Raw genomic sequence first — 20,933 nt, forward strand, 5'->3', positions numbered from 1 at the left:
TTTCTATAGTCAGTTTGCTTTTTGCTCATTTTTTCCAGTCAATTTCATAGCTTTTAATTTTATGTTAAAGTTGGACTCTGTCCCTGAATTTGGGGGGACACTGTCCCAAGCTTCTTGTGCCTCCTTTCTGTTGTCCTGAACCAGGGAAACAAGGTCTCACTACTGACCTGCAATGGGGGTGTGGGGCCTTGCTACTGGCCTGCTCTGGGGCTCAGGGACTTCCTACTGGCTCACCATGGCACATCCTGCTGCCAACTAATCTGGATGGTACCTATGTTGTACTGTGCTCCTCTTTTACACCAGTTAGACAGACCTTTCCTGCTGACCTAAATTGTTTCGAGCTGGAAAATTCTTTCATCCCATCCTTTTGTTTGTTCTGCCACTTCAGAATTTGTTTTGAGGCACTATTTTTAAGTTGTTTGGAGGTGAATTTGGAAGTATTCAGGTGAGTTCCTGCCTTATTCCACCATTTTGGCTCTGCATTCCCTCCATGTCTTTTTCGATCTAATTAGCCAGTCAGTTTCTGTGGATTAACCTTAGGTACAATAAAAGCACTCCCTTTTTTCCTCAATAGAATTGTTCCTATGTTTTGTCTTTAGAATTTTACACTTAGTTTAATTCTTAATAGTACCATCTCTACTGGACCGACAGCTTCTAGAAGGTTGTTATGAGGACATATCCAAGTTTTCCCTGTAATTTCAGTATCTGTTTTCCTAAAATATAGGATTTGGAAAAGACTATGACTTTTTTGCCTCTTTTCCTGTAATTAATACTAAGATAGAATGACCACTTAGTGTTCTCATTGTTTCTGCCCCAGCATCTAGTTCCTATTCAGTAAGAATCTGCTCTATGATAGCAGGTTTTCTTATTTGTTCCTTAACCGTTTAAATGATGAATTTATCATTTAAGCAAGAATAATTTCTTAACTGCTGTCCTTTGTTCAATAAAACTCTAGCTGATGCTTTGGATATTTCAAGTCTCCCATCACTTACATAATAGCATAAAACCTTTTACAGGTGTTAAGACGTGTCTCTCCAATTCTACATCTTTCTTCCTTATGTCCAAATGTTCTGTATGACACTGCCACAACAACATTGTTGGTCTGCAGAAAAACATGAACAAACTTGTTCTTCTTTGCAGAACCAAAGGTTTGTGTAAGCCCCAAACTAACTAGGAAGAAAATAAAATAGTCGTCAAAAATGCTATTTATAGATAGCAAGGGAAAGGGTACTTTTTGTATTGATTTGTATAGGGAGGATATTTGGATGATGTAAAGTACATTTGTAGTAGATATGGGAGGATGAAGAAATTTTTCATTGCATTATTCATTAAATTTTCATTCAAGCTTTTCCTCTCAGATTTTCATGCTTACAGATATTGCATGAGATAGGTACTAGATACTTGTCTCAATATTAAGAAGGAACATTTTGATCCCTTAGATAAACTGTAGAACCTTTTGTCTTATGTCTAATTTTCAAATGGCTACATATTTTCAAGAAACTCTATTCCTTGGTATCGTACTTTAATAGAGTTTATTTGCCCTTCTTCAGTGATAACAATCAATAGTATTCTCATAAAAGTGTAGTTCAATTTGTATGTTGTTTTACCCTGTTTGCATTTTGTTATCTTTTTTTTCAAATTAGGTACTGGAGATATAGTGAAGAAATGAAAACCATGGACCCTGGCTATCCAAAACCTATCACAATATGGAAAGGTATCCCAGAGTCTCCTCAGGGAGCCTTTGTACACAAAGAAAATGGTATGCCTACTTTCTGTTTCATTAATTCTCACAATTCCTTTTCATAAATTATTAAATTCCAACACAAAGTTGGAGAAAAATAATTACCAGGGGAGGAATGTATTACATTTCCATTATCCTTCCCAACTCTGGCAGTCAACCCACTTTTTATGTCAAATGGAAACAAACACACATATGTGTTTTTGCATAATATATATGTATATATTATACACAGATATGTGTACACATATATGTATATACCTATGTACATATTACACATGTGTGTTTTGTATATATAAAATATCACAGAGAGAAAGAGATCCAAAAGTCTCAGTCTTACTGCAATTTTAAATTATTAAGTTATTATAGCTTAAAACTATACTATGACTTTTGGGATACCCTGCATATAAAGAGTTTCCTCCCATACCCCAAGTCTCTTTCAGATTCTATTTATCTGCAATTTTTATCATCAATGGATATTTTCATTTCATTGGTACAAATTTTCTAAATTATCCTTAAAAGACTACTTCATGCTGTGTAACTACATTTTCTTAAGTCATTTTATAAGAAATGCTGGATGATCACAGAGTTAAATTAAATTAAAAGAGAAAACACAATTTTAATTAACAACTTTTAACTCTGCTCTTGTTATTTTCTATGTTGTAATGACATAATTAATAAGCAACTCCCCATTTCTCTTTCTGATTCAGAAATGTTATTTGTAACTTATCTAACTCAGTTTTATTTGCAGCCCCAAACAGGAGAGAAAAAAGAGCTGGTAAAGCATGTACCACTTATGGCATTTATCCCTTCTCTTTTGAAGGGTAAATTTCATGGGAGTAAATTGATGATTCAATATGATCTAAAGCCTTAATTCCTAGGCTTCTTTTCATACTTCTATGACAAACTTAATAAAAAATTTTTTAATTAAATTAATTTAATAAAAGTTTTTTTAAAAAATCTGCTCAATGAAAGAAGCCAATGCCTTAGGAGGAGGCTGGAAAGAGATGAGGAAAGACTGAGAATCAAAGGTGAGCCATTTTCCTAACTGAAGTTTCAGAAGCTCACCATCCCCCACAAATTTTTTTTTCCATTGTGCTAACAAGGTACAATTGAATTTGAATCAAAGCTACTAAACTGGTGAATTGGGTTCTTCGTTTTCATATTACCTATATTTCCTAATGTATGTACTGTACCTATGTCTCTCAGAGAATCAGACTTTACAAAAAATAATTTTAAAAAGGGAAAAAAAGTTTAGAAAAACTAACATATTCAAAAAGCTTAAAATTATTGCAGTTATCTATGCTCATGACTACCTTTGAAAAATAGCAGGGGAAGGTATTAAAATAGGCTTTTTAATAAGCGTGGATTTCATCCCTTTTGTCCTAACAATAATAAAATCAGGATCTAAAATATAGACATTATTTAATTTGCTCAATGAATTCATTTTTAGGTCAAAAATTTGGGCTCTTGATTCTTCCATCTTCTTTTGTTTTACTTGTACTTATGGAATTTCTTCCTTATACTTGCTTTTGAGAGGAAAGCAGAAGTACTATATAAATTAAACTAATATTTGTATTTCCTTTGGTTTAAGAAGATTTCTCAGAAAGACTAAAATTTCACTGTTAGGCAATATTAAATATTTATTGAAATACAGAACCTTAGAGTTAGAAGAAACCAAAGAGTTTTCTAATAAAGGTATCATTAATATATAGCTTTCTTACATAGAACCCTGAAAGAGAATTATTCAAACTCTTTTAAATTACCATGAATGATAAGGATTATAATAATAAATAGTGGGTATAATAACTAATAATGATAAAAAAAAAAGTAGCTGGTAACAAAACTTTGAGTTTTACAACATGCTTTAGAGATAGCTAGGTGGCATAGTAGATATAGCCCTGGGCTGGGTCTGGAGTCAGGAAGACCTGAGTGCTAATATGGCCTCAAATACCAATTGTGTGACCCCGGCAAATCCCTTAACTTCTGTTTATCTCAGTTACCTTATATGTAAAATGGGGATAAGAACAGCACCTACCTTGTAGGGTTGTAGTAAGGATCAAATAAGATAATATTTGGAAAAGCTCATAGTGTAGTGCCTGGCACATAGTAAGTACTCTATAAAGGCTTATTCTCCTTCTATTTATTATCTCATTTTTTTTTCACAAGATGGTGCCCTTATTATCCCCATTTACTGAAGAAGAAATTGAGGATGAGAGTTTAGTGAGTTGGCCAGGGTTATACAACTTGTTTCCATCTGAGGAAAGATTCAGGTTTTCCTGATTCCCAAGTTTAACATTCTTACTATTATGTCACCTAACTGCTTAGATAACATATAAGGCAGCCATGAAATTGTTGAATAGATTTAACTTTTAGGAAATGAGTTCATTTTTGTATGCTCAAACTGCCTCCCTTTCTTTAACTTCTATCTATTTCACCTAGTTCTCTCTAAGCTTTCCACATTTGAAGACAACTATGAAATCTCCCTTTAGTCTTCTCTTCAAGTTAAGTATTCCCTGTTCCTTCCATCATTTGTTATAATATGTGGATTTCAGATCCCTAGTTGTCATTTTCTAGAAGCATTTTAGTTTTTTATTTTTTGTTTTGTTTTTGGTGTAGATCTGGGATTTCTGTTATATAAGGACCTCCTGGTATGGAAAATCCCTTGAGCAGTGCAGAAATGAAGCCTTTTGGTAGGGAGAATGGTCTTTGTCACTGAGATGTTAGTGACTTACTCCTGACCAAACAGCCCATTGTGACTCCTGTTGTGACTATACCATGTTACCTCTCACTTTGTCAAAATCTCTCTTAAAATTCGGTGACCAGAATTGGATGCAAAACTCTAGGGATGGTCTGACCAATACAGATTATATAATAAAAGTGGAACAATCATAACCTTGAACTCTACACATCTTTTTCACTAACACAAACTCAACTTAAATCAAAATAATAACTAGCATTTATGTCACACTTTAAGATTTGCAAAGTGCTTTACAATTACTATCTCATTTTATCCTTATAACAACTCTGAGAGGTAAGAATTATCTCCATTTTGGAGATAAAGATAGTGAAGAAGACAGAGGCAAAGTGATTTGCTCAGGGTCACAGAGCTATTGAGTATATGAGGCCAAATTTGAACTTGAATCTAACTGACTCCAGGCCTGCCCAGTTCTCTATCCATTGCACCACCATATTGCCTTTTAAAAGCCTGCAGGCTCATTGATCCATCTAAAACTATAGAATGACATTGGGAGGAAACCTCAGAGGCCGTCACTATAGTACTACTCATTCTTAGAGAATTTTCCCTTCTCCATCAAAAGTGAAAATGATTCACTGAGGGATCACTTGAAAATCTCATGAGAGTGAACCCTACACCTTCCAAGGCTTAGCTTTTATATGCAAGCTCATGCCAAGATTGTCAAAATCCAAGCTAATCAGAACATTACATTTTCCCTCCTTTCTGGTTCCATCTTTTTGGGCCTAGAATTCTATCCTGTTGATATTGATTTGCTTTTTCATTCTGTCATCTCCATTTGCTATCTCACCCATGTCTTTCAGTTACAAATTTGATTCGTTGTTGCTTTCAGTTACCCACATTTATTGTACACCTCTTGTGTCCTTCCTAGTTGACATATGAGAAAAAACTAGAAACCAGTTGGTGCCATCCAGGAACATGGGAAAAGAGTACATAGACTGTGAGCTCCTCCCTCAGATTGTGGGTCTTGAGGACAGGGGTTTTCACTTGCCTTTTATTATATCTCTAGACATTAGCTACAGTACCTGTCAGAGTAGGTACTTAATAAATGCTTATTGACTAGCTAAATAATAAATGGTGATCAATAAATATTAGAAAACTTACACTATGTCTATTAAGCTAAAATAAGCAAATCAGAAATGAGATAACACAAATTGAGTAGTAATGATAGGGAGGCTAATGAGGGAAGATTTATCAGAAGAGTAGTCTTAAACCTGTCATTTCTCCCTCTGGTGTCTCATTCTTTATTTATTAGTGATTTTCCTGCTCCTTAGCACTCATCACAATGCCATTGGAAACAGGAGAAGTAAATCTCAAATTTGGTTCAACTTAGGAGAATATTTATTAAGTGCCTACTGTAAGCATGCTAGCCACTTGGAATACAAAAACAAAAGAATAATTCTAGGATGTAAGGATTTTCCATTCTTTCCATTTCATCCTTCTAAGGCATTGTTTTCTAAGTGGCATATTCTTCAATTCACAGAACTAGTCTGTTAGAACATTTTCATTGACTTCAGGAAGACATGAGTTCAAATTTTGTCTCAGACACTTATTAACTTCTTAGAACCACTGTTCTTAAGATCCCTTTTCATTTTTGTTTTTAGAGATGGGGGAATTTGGGTGAATGTTATATGTTCTGCAACAAAGTTCCTACATACCAAAGCTTTTTTTCAAATTCTAAAAATTACCTATGATAATAGTGGCCCACTGATAAGGTTTCAACAAATTCTCTACAATAAATAATCCTTTACATATGATTTTTCTTCTGGTCCCCAGCTATAAAACAATTTACTAAAATACTTGCTTGTCAGTATAATAAAGAGCTACCTTCTTCCTGGATCTTGTCCTGAGCTTTCGCTGCTCAGGTCTTTTCATTTTTATGAAATCATGTGTTTATGCTTTAAGAATTTTAAATACTTGAGTTTATGGGGAAGGGAGGAAGGGAGGAACTAGAAGTTGTAGACACCCCCCCAAACCAAACAACATTTAAAATATAGATATTTGAAGGGGAAAAAAGAGGGAAAAATTAAAAACAAAAACCAAGTCTATAACCCCTCTTTCTGCTAAAATATTCCAAACATTTCTCTTCTCATGTTAATGCAGCATAACTTGGTTTGTAATTCCAGCTAACTAACTATATAGCTAGAAAACAGACATCTACCACTATAAAAATGAGAATGCTCTGTAGAATTAGTTATGATGAAATATGACTTATAAACACTATTGATATGCCAAGCTCTACAATTACCTGAGATAGAATTTTGCACATCATGTTGTTCATGGTCACCTGTTACCTTTTGGGTATAACTGAAGACAAAGATTGGAAAACTTCCAACTCTGTTTTCAGTTTACAAACCAAAAGAGTAAATTCACCTATTTTGAAGGTTTGTTTTATTCTGAATCGATGCCATTTTTCATTTGGGATTGTCTAATGTTTTGTTATTTGGCAGGGTTTCAGCATTTCTTCATCTAAGCTTATTGGGTAATTACAGTGGATTTCATTAAAATGATCAAATACCAGCTCCCTACAGAAAAATGTGAATCTGCATACACCTGTTTTCATTTGGCAAGTTGCTCCGACTGCAAAACTGTGTTTGGAGCTGAAGCATTATGGCAGATTCATGTGGTGCTCAAAGAGTGATTATCAGAATTTGGTAACCTGAACTTGTGGTCCAATTTTAATCATGCTAAACTGTATTCCCTAACAAATATTAGTGATACTCAGATATCAAAAATTCACTCTTTGAATTCTTCAGAATTCTTCCAATTCATGTAAGGAGATAATTGATCCAAAAATCATAATACAATTGTTTTACAATAGAGTATTTTAAAGCAGTTTCTTTTTTTGTCTTGGTTCCTTCATTTTTATCTCAAGGTAAAAAACCAATACAAGACTATATTCAAAGTAATAATTTACCATGGAGTCAAGCTATTGAACTGAGGGGAAATTTTGCATATCAATTCAACAGTAGGCAAATGAGGGACTAATTTTAAGATAAACAATTTTGTAGTGTTGTGGAGAACAGGTTTTTCAAGCTCAATATCCCCATCTATATCTGTGAGAATGAGTCATACTTATCATTTTCAGCTTAGGCCCATCTCCCACTTTGCCCACCCATAAAAATATTCAAAGTAAGTGCATTTTACTAATGAATGGAGAGCTAATTTGTCTTTATAAAGAAGCTGCAGATATTTCTGTAAATTAATACTTTTTTCATAAGCTGAAGATATTTCTTTCAGTTAATGGTTTTTTTTTTCATTTTCTAGGCTTCACATATTTCTATAAGGGAAAAGAATACTGGAAATTCAATAACCAGGTACTTAAGGTAGAACCTGGGTATCCTAGATCCATCCTCAAGGATTTTATGGGCTGTGAAGGACCAACAGACCGGGACAAAGAACGACATAGCCCACAAGATGACGTAGATATTGTCATCAAACTGGACAACACAGCCAGCACTGTGAAAGCCATAGCTATTGTCATCCCCTGCATCCTGGCCTTATGCCTCCTTGTATTGGTTTACACAGTGTTCCAATTCAAGAGGAAAGGAACACCCCGTCACATACTGTACTGCAAACGCTCTATGCAAGAGTGGGTGTGATAAAGGGCTTTTTTTTTCCTTTCTTTCCCAGGAGTTTGTGGTAACTTGAGATTCAACACAAGAGCTGTTATGCTGTTTCCTAGCTAGGATCAGGCATCTGTCGGTCTGGATCAGGGTTGATCTTTAAAACCCAGGGGGTCGCCTGTCCTGCGCCTGAGTGTGAATGCACTCGTGTGGGAAGCTTCCATGACACACAGTATCTGCCGTTCCTTCAGTCCTTTGTCTTTCTTCGTCATTCAGTTCTAGGCCTTTCCTCTGCACGCTCAATGCCCAGTACACTTTTAGGATTAACTAAAGAAGAGGAAAAAGAAGAAAAACAACAAAAAAGAAGATTCTTCTTAATGGTTTCAAACATTATCCCCTACTTTAACCCCCTCCAAGCCCCGAGAAGCTTGATCACATTTCTGGAGGGGGGGAAAAAAAAGAAGTTTTTGCTTAAAAAAAGTTTTGAACAAGACAACCCATAATTGAACTTTCAGGAAAGTGTGAAGACCCAAAACAGCTTTGTCTCCAAAGAGGATTGCTTTCTGTCTGCTATGGATCTAGTCCTTTACTCCTACACGTAATTTTTTTGTCTGGTGGGAGACCTGGATGACACATGCAGGATGTTAGACTGTTTGGACAGCCATTTTCCAACCAACCAGGGGCCAAAATATCTGCAATATAGTGACAGCCTTAATGATACATCCATTTTGCGTTTTATACAGCTGTTTGGAGCTATGTCCTCAATGTTTTATCACATTTATATCCATATAACTAAATTCAAACAGAACCTTTTCATTGTTTTGAGGTGTTTCTTTTTTCCCCTCTTTCTCAACTCCTGTACTTTTGTTGTGACACCTCCCTACCCCCCTGCACCTCCCCTCCCATACAAGCTGTATAAGGCCAATTGCCCCAGGCCTTCATGGGTCTGTCAGTAACACTCATTACAAAGCATAGCAAGAAGCAGTATGTCTCTAAAGTGGATTGCAGGAAATTTAAGTAGCAGTGATTCTTACAAGGAAATGTGACACTAGTATTACATTGGTGTAACCCTTTGAGAACTATCATATAAGTTTTCAGAGTCTTAGGATGATACTCTGAGGTTCTGTTAAATTACAGGGCTGGGTAGTGATATATATAAACATAAGTTCATGAAGTTCAGGGCTTTAAAACATATCATTTGATCACAAAAATGCATACAAAGATTCACATAGTTGCTAAGATGAAATTATGACAAACCAACAGGAGAGATGATATTTGCCAAAAAGCACATTTCTGGCAAAGAAAAGAAAAAAATATTTTAATATCATCTAAGCATTCTACCAGTAGATTCTAAAAACTATAGAAATAAAACAACCGGCTCCAATTTTATAACCTAAATCTTATTATCTTAGACATATTGAATTTCTGTTTCAAACTCCATTGCATGAAAATTCAATTTGTCTTGGTATATGATTACATGCAGGTAAGCATTACAGTTTCAAAAGTAGGCCAATACAATGACTCTGAGGTTGCATGAATATTCTCCAGTGCATTACCTAGTGCATGTTTCCCATAGTTCTCAAAGGGTTGGCAAGACTTGTGACTTTTAGCTGTCCGTTCCATCACTGACAGAGCCAAGGGACCACCAAAGCATTTCATTGTTGAGTGTGATTTGTCCTAACAGCAGTATTGTCATTTTCATGAGACCTGCAGAGCGGGTTTGTATCAATATTTTTTTCCTAGAGAAAAGTCAGCAACTGACAGACCTCTTTATTGATTTTAGGAACTGCTTCTTGCAGTGATAGGCTTTACAGCTACTGGGCTGTGAACTTATTAAAGATGGTTAGAATGAATGCACCCCATGAGTCAGACTCTGGCTTTGTGTGAAAGCCAGGCTTGGAGGGGAATTGCTTTTGAAACAATGAACAGCTTGCCTTGAACTTGATTATTGATCTGTTGACTGTCATTAACCACAACTTAAAACATTGTCTTCTGTGAGAAATTTCCTAGTAGATTACTATTCTATGTCTTTGCCCTTTGACCTTTAACTTGCAAACTGGCACAAGTGAAGGGGATTGCAAGATCTGATGTTACTAATAAATCTGGATTGTTCATTTGCTTTCTAAAAACTGGGTAATCACTATCCAAGTTCTCAGAAAAGTATGAGCTGTTTTCTTAGGGAGGGAAGAAAAGGAATTGAACACACATCTATCTGCAGGTGGGCATTTTGCTATCAATACATGCACATTCTAAAGTTAAACTATAAGTAGAAGTGACTTTTTTGTTCATATAATTTCATATCCAAATTCATCATTTTACAATGAAATACAAAGTTACAGGAAAAAAAAATAACCTCAAATACTTGAATGGCCAGTGTGGCTTTTATATAAAGCAGGAATTTTATACTCGTCAAAAAGATTTCTTACTCATTTGCTAATATACTTTACTGGATCGTTTTTAATGAGTGTAGGTTTGCATTATTGTTTGGAAATGGATAGTTTGACTGCCTTGAATTCATATTTATACTCAACATGGCATGAAAATTAGTATGGTTTTTGTTGTTGTTGTTAAACTACATGTTTATGATTTGGTCAAAGGACTACATTGTAATCATGTGCAGCATGCTGAAAAGCCTTGCAAAAATATCTTTGGGAATAAACACATATAATGTATTTATGCAAGGATAGCGAAAATGAGCAGTTAGGGGGGGGAAAAAAAGTTAGCAGCGCAAAACAGCATGTAGACCAGGATTCATTTTGGCAAGATTTCATAGGCTTATACATGTGAGGGCAAAGTAGATTGAGAGAGCGCACCAGAATCAGCCTATAGCATTGCTTTAATTCTTCCACTCAAGTTGCTGCTGATATACTAGAATTTATTCACTATTATAGAACATCAAATAATATTTATATAATCTCAATTATGCAGAGTCTGGCATGCCGATTTTTAAAAAAATATATATTTTTGCAATTTTGTGCCAATGAGCAAAAAAACCCTGAAATTTAAAATTTGCTAAGTATATAATGCAAAAGAACTCCTTATCATTTTTGGACATATCATAAAAATCACTGAAGAAGCTTCATTCAAAATAACTCAAAGTTGATTCCTCATCCAAAAAAAAAGAGTGCTACCTTACTCATTTGTTTTGAAAAGTACACAGGACTAGAAAATAGGTATAACAGATAGAGTAAAAAAATTTCTGTGTGTGTGTGAATTCTAGCTCACACCAGTGGATAAATTTCTTTTGCTAATATACCCAAGTATGAGATAAAATTATGTAGTCAGAAAGTGGATTATGTGCTAAATTTTACTTGAAGTGTGCAGTCCTATTTACAGTAGAAAGAAGTTGTCAAGCTGTGAGACTCCCAGAGAGATAAGGGAAGAAAAAGAAAAGGACAACTTCAATCATCATCGTCACTGACTCCTTTCTAGGACTTCATTTTTATCACAAGAAAAGAGGCATTATTTCAGACAGTTACTGATACCACCACTTCCCTTCTCCTTTAGAGTGGAGGTGGGTGGGAGAATAGTTTATTGAAGTAATGAAAGTAAGAGGACCTAATTGTCTAATCGCATATCAACAGCCACTCCATGACTGATTATGAACATCCGTGGGCCATCATCTAGGGGAGAAATGATCTATTAATAGAGACCCTCAGAGCTCAGTCTGTCTAACATGATTCCAGCTATCCATTCACCAGTGGTACAAGCTTCTAATTTCTAGGGTTTCTCAAATGGAAATGAAAATGGATTCACAGACCATACTGATGCTAGCCAAACATTTCTCTGTTGATGTTTCATCATTCCTCCAGACATTTACCTGCTACACTGACTTCAAAATATTACTCCATATATCCATAGTCATAGAGTCAACAGTCTGTATGGTTTCTGCTTTAATAGAATATCATTTACTGCCTTAGATAAAATATTTCCTATTGCCAATCAGCATATAATTTCAACAGAAAAACGGTTGTCATTAAGAAGTACACTCTCAATTTCAAATGTTCTCAAGATGTTACTTAGAGCAGCCACAGATGACCTCATAAGTCTTCCCAGAATTGGCAAGTAATAGCAATCTATATGAAAACCTATATGACTTCCAAGAATTGGCAGTATTGACAGATTTGGTAGTCTGTATGCAAATTCTTTAGTTTACTGCAATATTATGGCCAACTTAGTCCATTTATCTGAGTCAGAGGAAAAAAAATATGTCTATGTCTATGTGTGTGTATACATCCACACACACACTTATATGTAATCCAGCAACATAATAAGGACATGCCATCCTATTGAAATATACATACTACTTTTTCTAGTCAAGTAATAATTCAATTCAACAAACATTGATTACCAGATTCTGAGAGCACAGAAATGACAAATGATTCAAGGGGTATACAAAATATTGGGAATGAGAAGCAATGCATAAGAATGGAAGGCAGAAGGTCATAATCACAAAAGAAAAAATTCAGATAAAGTCTTAAAAGAATAATAAAGAGTGAGATCCCAATCATATTCTGTGTACCTAAATGCCCACATGTTTTCTAATTTTTTGTTCCATTTCTGAAAATTGCCATAAATGATGATCAAAAAAGGGAAGGTTCTACATATATATATATATATATATATACACATGTGCATATGTGTGTATTCACCCTAGACTGCAGAATATGATGATATTGCTTTAGGAGATTATACTAGTATGGCAGTATTTTAACCATTTGTGGAATAGACTAATAAAATTGCAGCCTTAGGTACAGCAGGAATGCATCTCAATGTGTCTGAGATGATAATGTACATGTGCCAAAAAGCCCACATAAAACATAAAGCTTGAAATCAGAATGTTGTCTGCAGGAGATTTGTGTTATAATAATTGTGAATGTGGAATTAATGCAAGATAACATGTATGAAGGATATGTGATAAGAAAGGTATTTCAGAAATATTTGCACAAATGAGTAGAATCTGTGGTTGATGGTTAACTGCTATTATGAGCAATTTCAGAAGCAACCATATGAGTGGGGTAAGAACAAGACTTTTGATAAACATAGTAAAGCACAAGACTATTTTGTTATGCTTTCAAGGGCATGTATATTTCAACACACCACAAATGTCAAAAACCAATGCCCTCCCAATGGGAAATGTTAAGTGTATTTGATGTTTATAATGTTGAAAAATAGTCCTCTGTTCAGTCATAGCAGTTAGTATCTCCCTGCCCGAAAAGTCATCCCATGGAATACTTTTGTTAAAGAAATTTTGACATTCATGAGTACAAACAGCCACTAGCAGAACTTGTGGACCTATGTGGCATTTTCTAAATACCTTATGAGATAGTGACACAAATATGAGGAATTTTTGTTTGACACAAAATTTGTCACTATTAAAAAAAAATCTAAAGTTGAAACTTTAGAGAAAAGGAAGAAAGAGTGCCATGATCATAAGGAAAGCAAAATATTTGCTCAACATGACAATGTAAGATGAAGTAATCATGGTATAGATTCATGAAAATAATAGTCCAGCAAATATTTATTGCTCACCTACTATGTGTGCAAGGAATGCTAGAGATACAAAGATATATGTTCTTCAGTTGTTAGCTGCAAAGTGCTCATCTTCTAGAAATATGTACAACTATATAAATGATTGTAAACAAAAATCCACATATCTCTCATTATAACTAGAAATCCTAGTTTAACAATTATATTATATTGGAAAGTGCTATCTCATGGACACCACAGTGTGAAATGGAAGCATTTAATGTGTGACCCTAGCAATGCAACTGTAACTATACAGAAAGTAGACATTCTCAGTATCACATTTAACCTCAGCATCTATGTATTATATTCCCTTAATGTATAGGCTAAACTGTCAGCACCAGATATCTGAGTTTGAAGGTTTTATCAGAATACACTCTAGGTAGACCAATTACCAAGAGAAGCTCTATTTAACCATCATCTCACATGATATCTTTGACAAAATTTGCCTTAATGACCTGCCTTTATGAGCTTAAAATTGTTGTCTGGCACACAGCATTCAAAGTGGTTCAAATGCTTGTTCCATAAAATGACTTTTTACATGTTTCTAAAATGGTTCAGGTCAAATCAATCATGTTTATTTTTAAAAAGTATTTGGTTTCCATAAGTACAATATTTATTAGTTTCAAAATTTCAGGGAAGATGTGGAATTTTAAAATTCCATTCACTTTCTTGGTAGAAGATGTCACCTTTTTATTTTAGATGCAGGGGTAAGCCTGGAACAGAAAGTAGCAAGCACAAAGTACTTAGAAAGGCCTGATATTTCAAGATAAGAAGTACAGGGGTAAAATTTACAAGAGAGTTGACAGTTTTGTTGAAAGCTATAATGTAATTTTTTTCATCTCTACTGTTACCTAAAGACAGTCAAGAAAAAAATAAATACCACCATAAACATGGCCAATAAATAGTAAACATAAAAACCCTTAAATATAGAAAAACACATCTACAAGTGACTACTGTAATCAATGTGGTTCAGCTTTACAGACTGGGGTGGGGAGGTGGGGGGAAGTTCCCTAAATTACTGATGTTGCTTGAGAGACATTACCTGATTTTGTCTTCGATGTGCCAATATTTTGAAGGGTACATTAAACAACGCTGAGAAAAGGAAACATAAATGGAATGTACATGTGTTGTGAATGTTTTTAAATTTGCTTTATGCTCTAACCCAGAGGTGAACTTATATGGCCTCCAGAATACGTGAAAATTAAGCTCATTAAATATGTGAATTTTAAAGAAATATAGCTCAATGTAGGTGGTTGATATCAACTACCATGAAAGAAGATGTTCACAATAAGATATAATAAGTGGGAAAAGATAAGTGAAATTATGATGAAATGAGAAAGTTCTTGAATTTTGGAAAGGGGAAGTCAGGGCAATTGGGGTTAATTGACTAGCCTAAGGTCACACGGCCAGTAAGTGTTAAGTGTCTGAGGCCAGATTTGAACTCAGGTCCTCCTGACTCCAGGGCTGGTGCTCTATTCACTTCATCACCTAGCCACCCCAAGTTCTTGACTTCTGAAGATGTTTCTTGTACATTTTTTTATAATTTTTCCATATGAAACATCTGTTGATAGCAATCTCCATGTATACTTTTTTGTAGTACTATGTCATTGCTTAAATCATAATTATGACATGGGAGGCTTTTAACTTAAACTTTCTTATATGCTCACAAATTATATACTGTGGTAAGAGTAATTTCTGGTAACATATGATTGTCTTAAGATGCCCCGTGGGACAATTTGATGCTGTTTGTACACAGGAGTTGGCCTAGAACATTGTTATTTGATGCATGGTGTAAAGCTCATCTGTGGTGTCATTGGGATGCAGTTACTGTTTTGTTTTGTTTGCAGCTCATTTTCAATTTTTATAAGTTGTTCTTTAAAACCATATCTTTGTTCCTTATTTCTACTTCAATGTCTGAAGTGGCAATTCAAGTCAATTCCATTTCTTCTAGAATGCATGCCTCCTCATCATCAGGCATCCCTTAATTCAGTCTCATGGTATTCTCTTATTTCTTACCAAACACATCAGAATCTACACCATCATTTTTATCTGAAAGAAATTTAGTTTATTGCCCATCTAGATGGAAATTGTTTTAGTTTATTTCATATATATGCATATGCATCTGTGTGAGTGTGTATACATATATATATATACACAAGTATGTCTGTCTGTAGATAACATATAGCCAAACAGAGATGTCTGTGTGTACACACACACACACACACACACACACACACACACACACACACACATAATGTATGATCCATTGTTTAGGTTAGAAACACAGGAACAGTAGTATAGAATTTTATAATTGCCCTTATTCTCAAGTCTACATCATTCCTGATCATAAGAGCTTGATTGTATACCCCTGTGTGCTTCTCATATTTCTATGTGACTTCACACTACTTGTCACTGGAAAAATGCAGGCTCTGATGAGAGGGTAACAATTTATTGATAACACGATTTTTGTGGTTTTTTTTTCTTTTTCATTCGATGCCTTTGCATGAGCCACATTTTTATCTTTTCCACAAGACCATTCTCCATAGGTGTGATTTTCTTCAGTCCTTCCTGAAAGCCAGAATCCAGGTGAGTGGCTAATACCACATCAAGTAGAGGTGGTACCCAGGATTTTCTTTTTCCTTTCCTTTCCATATGTGCCTACACATTTCATTGAAAGTAAATGCATTTCACTCACTTTCAAAATGTATTTTTTGGAAATTCTGACTGCTTATGCAACTCTTTCCCTGAGAATGGTAGAGTGCTGAGTATGGTGACTGTTATCTGTTGATAAGGCAACAAAGGAAGTTTGCATTTGGAGAATGTAACAATTATGCAGAAAGGTAAGTAAAGAAATACAGTGCTTTGTATATGATTTGTCATTGCTACATAAACACATAATACATTTTATCTTAAGTCTATTTTCTTTATGTATAAAGTGCACGTGTATTAGAGAGAGAAAGAAGAAAAATGGGACAATATGTGCATTGCCCATTGGATAGGATCAAGATAGCATTTCTACTGTAGACCTCTATTTTCAGGGGCTTAAAAACTCTGCCATAAAAAGAAAAAGAAATGTTTCATGCTTATGGTCTAAGAAGAGCTCCTTTCTGCAATCTAATTTTAAGGAATTATATCTTCTTGTTTTTATATTATAGGAGTGAAGCAAATGTTTACCAGGCTCAATTTTGAGCCAATTTAACTTTAAAAAATTCTTTTAAATGGGCAGTTGATAACTTAGTGGTGTTAAGGAGATATAAGGTCTCTATTATTGGTATTTGAAAATTTGCCTGATTATTCAGTGCTATAATGCAATTTTCAAGGATGCTTTTAATCTGGATATTTGTATTAATGTTGTTCATATCTCAATAGTGGATCACTGTGATGCTGAATACAGATTTATTGAATCCCATTAGACTATCTAGTAATAGAGATTTGCATATATATAATATGTTTATATATGTTTACTAGATAGGTTTAAAATGTCAAATCAAATAAAATAAAGTGATTTCTCCCTAAAAATTGCACACATATTTATCTAGTAGATTTAATAATGGACTCAACTCCAAAGGAAAGTCGAATTTTAGGGTAACTGACATATTTTATAGCCTCCTGAAAAATATTCTTTCTTTCCTTATTTTAGTTAAGTGAAATAAGAAGAGAATTAAAACTAAGATAAACTTTAAGTAAATTTAAAGCTGTGAAGCAGAGAGAAAGCTGGGAAATTAAAGGCTAAGGCTCGCACCTTTCGATATCTCCTATTGTCTTTATTTTCATTCCCCATGATATTGTCAGTTTTAGATACAATATAAGACAACATTTAATCTTTGGAATGTTTTTGGTTCATGTTACAATCTTAACATCAATTCAGTGGAGTTATTGGTAGCTATAGTGTTCTGTGTGTAAGCAAAGAAATACTGAAGCATTTGTTTGCCTATTACAAGTTAGAACTTGGGAGGAAGTCAGATTTACTTTTGGGGGGGAAAGGGAGTTGGTTCCTTTTACTTATTTTTGCTCACACAGGATTCTATACAGTAACTTTCTTATACCTGGCATATGTTATTCTTTCAGGCAGCTTCTACTGACAAACACAAAGCTTGTTTGTGTGCAAATGCAAGGCTGACTAAATGGTGCTAAAGTGTATTATGACTGTCGGATATAATCAGGCAAAATTTTGTGGTGCTTAAACTAATTTTTCCATTGATTTTTATTGATCAATGCATTGAACAGTGTTTTATTATTCACAAGTTGTCTTTTATTAGTAAATCAAGGCTTCATAGTATATTGTTAAATAAAATGGGTTGGTTAGTCTATGTAACAGCTCACCAAGCTATTATCTCTTTAATTCCTTATAATGTTTGTCATTAAAGGTCAAGGGGTCATGATATTAATCTCATTGCTGTAGAACATTAACATGACTGAACATTTCCAATCAAGTACTTATGTTTACAAGCTATAACCCTTTGACTGCTGCGGCAACCTTTAACCACACCAACATCACAAGCTAGAATCATCAGCATGGTTCTTGCCATGGCAATCAAAGAGTTAAGGGCTGTGCAGTGATTTGTTTTATATTTATTAATTACTATTTATTTTTGTTTGTTTTCATTCAAGAAGGGGATTTGGGGTGGGGCAGTTCTTGTCTGCTGTAAGTGTCTTAACCAAGGGAAGGGTTAAAATGGCCTTTTATACTATTGCATCTTCTGTATTTACCATCGTTTCATTGTGTTGTAACTTAAAAAAAAATCTGTCAATAAATAAGAGAACAGAAAAAAAATGGTTCATAAAGACATTGTGGTTTTACTCCATGTTTTGTCCTATATAAAGTTACAACCAGTGTATCCCATTTACCATACATAAGTTGCCTTTTTCACCCTCATTCACCAGTGATTAATCCATGTGGAACAGACAATCGAGAGCCATTCACTTAGATAATACCAGTCAGAAAAGCCTGTAACTTTTGCCTTAATTATCTAGCTATTTTTTTCAGAATTTTGCCCAAATCATCAATGTTATCATTCAGCTTTTCTAGAAAATATTTCAGTAGCAGAAATCAAAAACAAATTCTAAAAGGGTTGATAAGCAGAATAAGTTACTAGGTAGTAGGAAAGCACCATTAATAAATTCAAAACACCCAGCCCAAATGAGCTCATCCTTGGGTATTAAAAGAGCTACCATTTTGATTGTACTGTTAGCAATATTTGAAAGCTCATCAAAAAGAGGAAATCCTAAAAAACTGGAAAAAAGCAAATGCTACAAAGTACAGAATAGTTAATTTCACATTTATACATGGGAAATTTCTAAAATCATTAAAGTGATAGTAAAATCTTGAAAAGGAAGCTATAATTACAAATATACAGTATAGCTTTATCGAGTCATGCCTGCCTAACTTTCCTAATTTGAGAAGATAAGTTGATAGTCAAAAGACATTTATGAAATACCTACTATATGCTTGGTACTTTGCTAAGCTCTAGGGACATAAAAAAGGCAAAAGACAGTTCTTACCATGAAAGAGCTCACAAACTAACCAATACTTGATGAGACTGCTGTATAGTTTTTTTTTAATTTTAGCAGAGCTTTTAATGACATCTCACACTAGTCTTGTAGAGAAGATTAAAAGATGCCAACAAAATGATAATAGAATAAGATAAGTTCAGAATTTCTTGGAAGGTTGGACTTAAAGAATACATGCTACTACTTTAGCATCAATAAACAGGAGTACATAGTGGAATAACCCAGGAGTCTGTGTTTGGCCCTGTGCTATTCAACATTTTTTTCAATGACTTGGATAAAGGTATAAATGATGTGTTCACAAAATTTTAAGGTGATACAGAGCTAGAAGGGATCTTTAAAAAAAACTGGATGATCAAGTAAGGTTTCAAAGAGATCTAAACAAACTAAAGTATGAACCTGAAATTAATAAGATTAAAATCAAGAAGAATAAATGCACTGGGGTATAAAAGTAATCAACTTCAGAAACATAAAATGGAGAAGGTATTTTAAAATGATAATTGTTTAAAAAAATCCTGAGGATTTTAAAAGGTTACATGATCAATATCAATCAAGAGTGTGATTTATCTGCCAAAAAACGTGAATCTGATCTTAGGTTGTATTGAGAGTTAAATCTTCAAGAAATAGGAATGTGATATTCCAACTGTGCTCTGTTTTTTGTCAGATTTTGACTGGTACAACAATTTAAAAAGAACATTGATAAATTAAAGTGTCCAGGGGAGGACATTAATGTGGTTGTATAACACTATCCATTTCATATGAGAACCATTTGAAATAATTGTAGAAGTTTAACCTTAAGAGGACTTGGCTGATAAGCTATCCTCAAGAATTGAAAGAACTGCTGTATGGAGGGGGGGTTAAATTTATTCTGTTTGGAAAAAAGAGAGCCAGAAGAAAAAAGAAAAGTGGAATCAAGGGAAAAATGGAATCTTGCTGTCAGTAAAAAATAAAATAATAAAACAACAATTAGAACTGTCTAGATTGTGCAGTTGATAGAGTTCTGGGCCTGAAGTCAGGAAGACTTATCTCTCTGAGTTCAAATCTAGCCTCAGGTGCTTACTAGCTGAGTGACTCTGGGCAAGTCATTTAATCCTGTTTGATTCAGTGTCCTCATCTGCAAAAATGAACTTCAGAAGTAAATGGCAAATCACTCCAGTATTTTTGCCAAGAAAATCCCAAATAGGGTCATAAAGAGTTGGGCATGATTTAAAAATATCTGAACAATAACAAAACCTTTGACTGGACTGTTTTGAAAGATGGTGAATGCCCCTCCTTGCAGATCTTCAAAAAGGACCTGGGAGTTTACTTGTCAGTTATATTACTGTGTGATTCCTTTTGGAGGGTCTTTCTAACTCTCAATTTAAGTGATTCTATAGAAGGATGTTTTTAACAGTATATCTGCAAGAAAATTCTATAATAAGAAAGATAACCCATTCCTCATAAATACAAGTAGAGTCCTTTGATTCTTATATCCCATAATTTTTCTCCATGCTAATGAAAACCTTTGATGAAATGTGTCTGCTAATATTTCATGTAGCGGCATAATAGATAGGACACTGGACTTGGAATCCTAGCATCTGGAAGTGAATCCTGACTACTATTTATTATTTATGTTACCTTATGCAATTTGCTTAATTTCTCACACTCTCTAGGATAGGCATAAAAATAGCAACTATGCATGGCTTTCAATATTTTTGTGAAGGTTATTAGATAATTGTAAATACAGAACTTTGCAAACCTTAAAGATTTCTATCAAAGTTAGAAATCATTTTACTATTTATTTTCATTATTATCTCTCCGGATCTAATTTTCAACCATAAAACGAGGTGGTTAAACT

The 20,933-nt window shown here is 34.3% G+C and overlaps 1 protein-coding gene across 2 annotated transcripts in view; it reads left to right on the forward strand.

Annotated features, from left to right (window-relative positions):
- Positions 1-18,362, forward strand: part of MMP16 (matrix metallopeptidase 16) — a 433,355-nt gene extending 414,993 nt beyond the window's left edge. Inside the window, exons 9-11 of one of the 2 annotated variants that reach the window (XR_011168087.1) lie at positions 1,644-1,759; positions 7,761-9,121; positions 9,645-18,362. Coding sequence is in view for 1 of the 2 variants with exons in the window: in XM_069086690.1 (XP_068942791.1) it covers positions 1,644-1,759; positions 7,761-8,095 (451 nt within the window). In the remaining variant the exon portion in view is untranslated. Of the gene's footprint in view, positions 1-1,643; positions 1,760-7,760 lie in introns of both variants that reach the window. The other variant, XM_069086690.1, reaches the window with a different exon arrangement.
- The last annotated feature ends 2,571 nt before the right edge of the window (positions 18,363-20,933 follow it).

This window comes from Petaurus breviceps, unplaced genomic scaffold (genome assembly GCF_028583685.1).
Source record: "Petaurus breviceps papuanus isolate PSGF00001 unplaced genomic scaffold, PetGlider_PUasm1.0 179, whole genome shotgun sequence".
Taxonomy (NCBI): domain Eukaryota; kingdom Metazoa; phylum Chordata; class Mammalia; order Diprotodontia; family Petauridae; genus Petaurus; species Petaurus breviceps.